General features: G+C 35.0%; 1 protein-coding gene across 2 annotated transcripts in view; it reads left to right on the top strand.

The window, feature by feature from the left end:
• FOPNL (FGFR1OP N-terminal like) overlaps window positions 1–2291 on the top strand; it is a 13604-nt gene that overhangs the window by 6196 nt on the left and 5117 nt on the right. Inside the window, exon 4 of one of the 2 annotated variants that reach the window (XM_006910909.3) lies at window positions 1511–1647. The exons of the other annotated variant lie outside the window; for it this stretch is intronic. Within the exon in view, the coding sequence (XP_006910971.1) occupies window positions 1511–1647 (137 nt within the window). The remainder of the gene's footprint in view (window positions 1–1510; window positions 1648–2291) is intronic. 2 annotated transcript variants of the gene reach the window in all.

Raw genomic sequence — 2291 nt, 5'->3', positions numbered from 1 at the left:
TATATTTGAGTGGACATATATATATATATTTATAATTTCAGGATTGTATTCATTTCTTTGTATAAAACTCATTGTATTATTCATTATAGTTCTTACTCATTGTATAAAACTGTTTTGAGTTTCTGTAGCATTTTGTAATATTGACTATTCTTCCTTAAAACACTTTTTATCATTGTCTTGGTTTTCCAATCTCTCTAATGGTGTTCTCAGTTTCCTTGTTGGCTCCTTTTGAATTCCTTTAAATTGTAGGCATTTGTCGAGTTGTTCTTTTCTTCTTGTCCCCCTGCCTACTTTTCTAAGTATTCTTGCGTCTTTAATGATGCCTCCATGCTAATGACAGGCACACTGAAGCCACAGTGTGTAATGACCTAGTCTCTGGAGTTGCACAGTGCTATTACTTAACATCTTACTCAATTCATTACGAGCGAGTTCAGCCCATACTGAGGGGAGAGCAGTTGGGCTCCACCTTTTGAAGGGAAAGGAATGTCATAGTTTAAACCATCACACCTGCTAATAAGTAAACATATCTCAAAAAAAAAAAAAAAACACCAACCCATTTATTGTATTTATCTGTTTATGAGATTGGAAATGAAGTAAAACATTTCTGTTATACTTCTCTTTATTGTCAGCAGAGCAGCTTCTCTTTGTGCAAGGGTACCAATATAAATCCTAGGCAGCATATTGTAAAGAAAAGAATATGGGACTTGGGGTTCAACTATAGTTTTTCCACTTACCATCTAAGGGATCTCTAGCAAATTCTCTTTGAGGTGTGGTTTCTCATTTATAAGTTGGGGATGATGATTATGGCATCACAAGGTGAGTATAAACAAATGAGGCAAGAGTGTTTTGTAAACTGTAAACTAGCTTTTAGAAATGTTAGTTCTTACCCAGGTTCTGTATAGCTTGCATTTACATACCATTTAATATATGCTCAGCACAGTTCTAAACATTTACTGTTTATTAACTCATTTAGTCCATAACTCTATGAGGTAGGGACTGCACTTACCCTCATTTATAGAGAAAGAAATATTTATGAGGCTGGGGTCATTAAGAATTTTGCAAAGGTCAAGTGGCAAAGGCAGAATTTGAACCCAGGCAGAGTGGTTCTTGGGGCATAAGACTTTCTCTGGACAAGCATTTATTAATCTAGTAGTGTTTATTGAATATCTGTTGTGTATCAAACAATGTGAGGTACTGGAGAATTTTGTACTTGACATTGGAGTTTAAAGCTGACTTCATGTGCATTGATTGAAATTGTATTTAAGTTTAGATGAGGTTTAAGTTGTTAACATTTCTCTCGGTTTTTCAATTGTCTTTAGAGTTAAATGATACTCTTAATTTTAAAAAAGCATGAACGGTTTGCAGTTTGGATGATAACCATGCAACTTTTTTTTTTTTTTTTTTTAAAGTCTGGTGAATTAATCAGAGCTATTTTGGAATCAGAGGCTATCTTGTAAAGAAAAGATGTTTTAAGCAAATTCAATTGATTTTGGTTATCTTCCTACCATAGACCTCTTTTATATGGGATTTTAGCTCATTTCTTGCATGGAACTAAGGATGGCATCCAAAATACATTTCTGAAAGGATCTTCACTTCAGCCTCCGAACTCAAATCTGGGTAGACAGCCTACTGAAAGAAAGCAAATGGGTATGAATTCTCTGAGATTTATCATTTAGTTATCATCGAGTATGTTTTCTTCTATTCATTTTTATCTTTGGGGTAGTTTTTCCTGAACTTTTGAGTCATAGTTTATAATTCCACTTATATATAATATAGTTTTGGCCTGTGTTACTTATCCTCCAAAAAGCAAAATGCTTTTTGGAAAGAGAATCTTGAGGAGAGGAGAGTAGATAACTGGACAACATTCTTAGAAATAATTTCTATACAGAGGTATTGAAAAGCCCGATTTTCATATAAATTTGTACTTTTTGAAGCAGCTTAGTCCTTAGCATGCTGAATAAGTAGCTTTTTATCGTCATCATTTTTTTTCCCCTCTAAGACTTAAAAAAGGCAAGATTTCTGAATATAGATAGAGAAGTCACAGGTTTCTCTGTCCTTTGCATTTTCAGAATACTTTTTGTGGTAGAGTGGTAGGTTTCTGCAAATACGAAAATGTTAGAATAGCTCATATTTCTTTCGGAGTGCTTAGTCTTTCAGTGAGCTTTCAATTGTTTTGATTACATCAGCAACAGGACCTCAATCGGACACTCTGAACTAATGGTTCAGAGCAGGGGTCCCCAACCCCCAGGCGGCAGACCAATGCCAGACAGTGGCCTGTTAGGAACTGGGCC

The sequence above is a fragment of the Pteropus alecto genome, unplaced genomic scaffold (assembly GCF_000325575.1).
Source record: "Pteropus alecto unplaced genomic scaffold, ASM32557v1 scaffold34, whole genome shotgun sequence".
In the NCBI taxonomy this organism is placed as follows: Eukaryota; Metazoa; Chordata; class Mammalia; order Chiroptera; family Pteropodidae; genus Pteropus; species Pteropus alecto.
The sequence above is the reverse complement of the archived record's forward strand: the minus strand, read 5'-3'. Positions and strand labels throughout refer to the sequence as shown.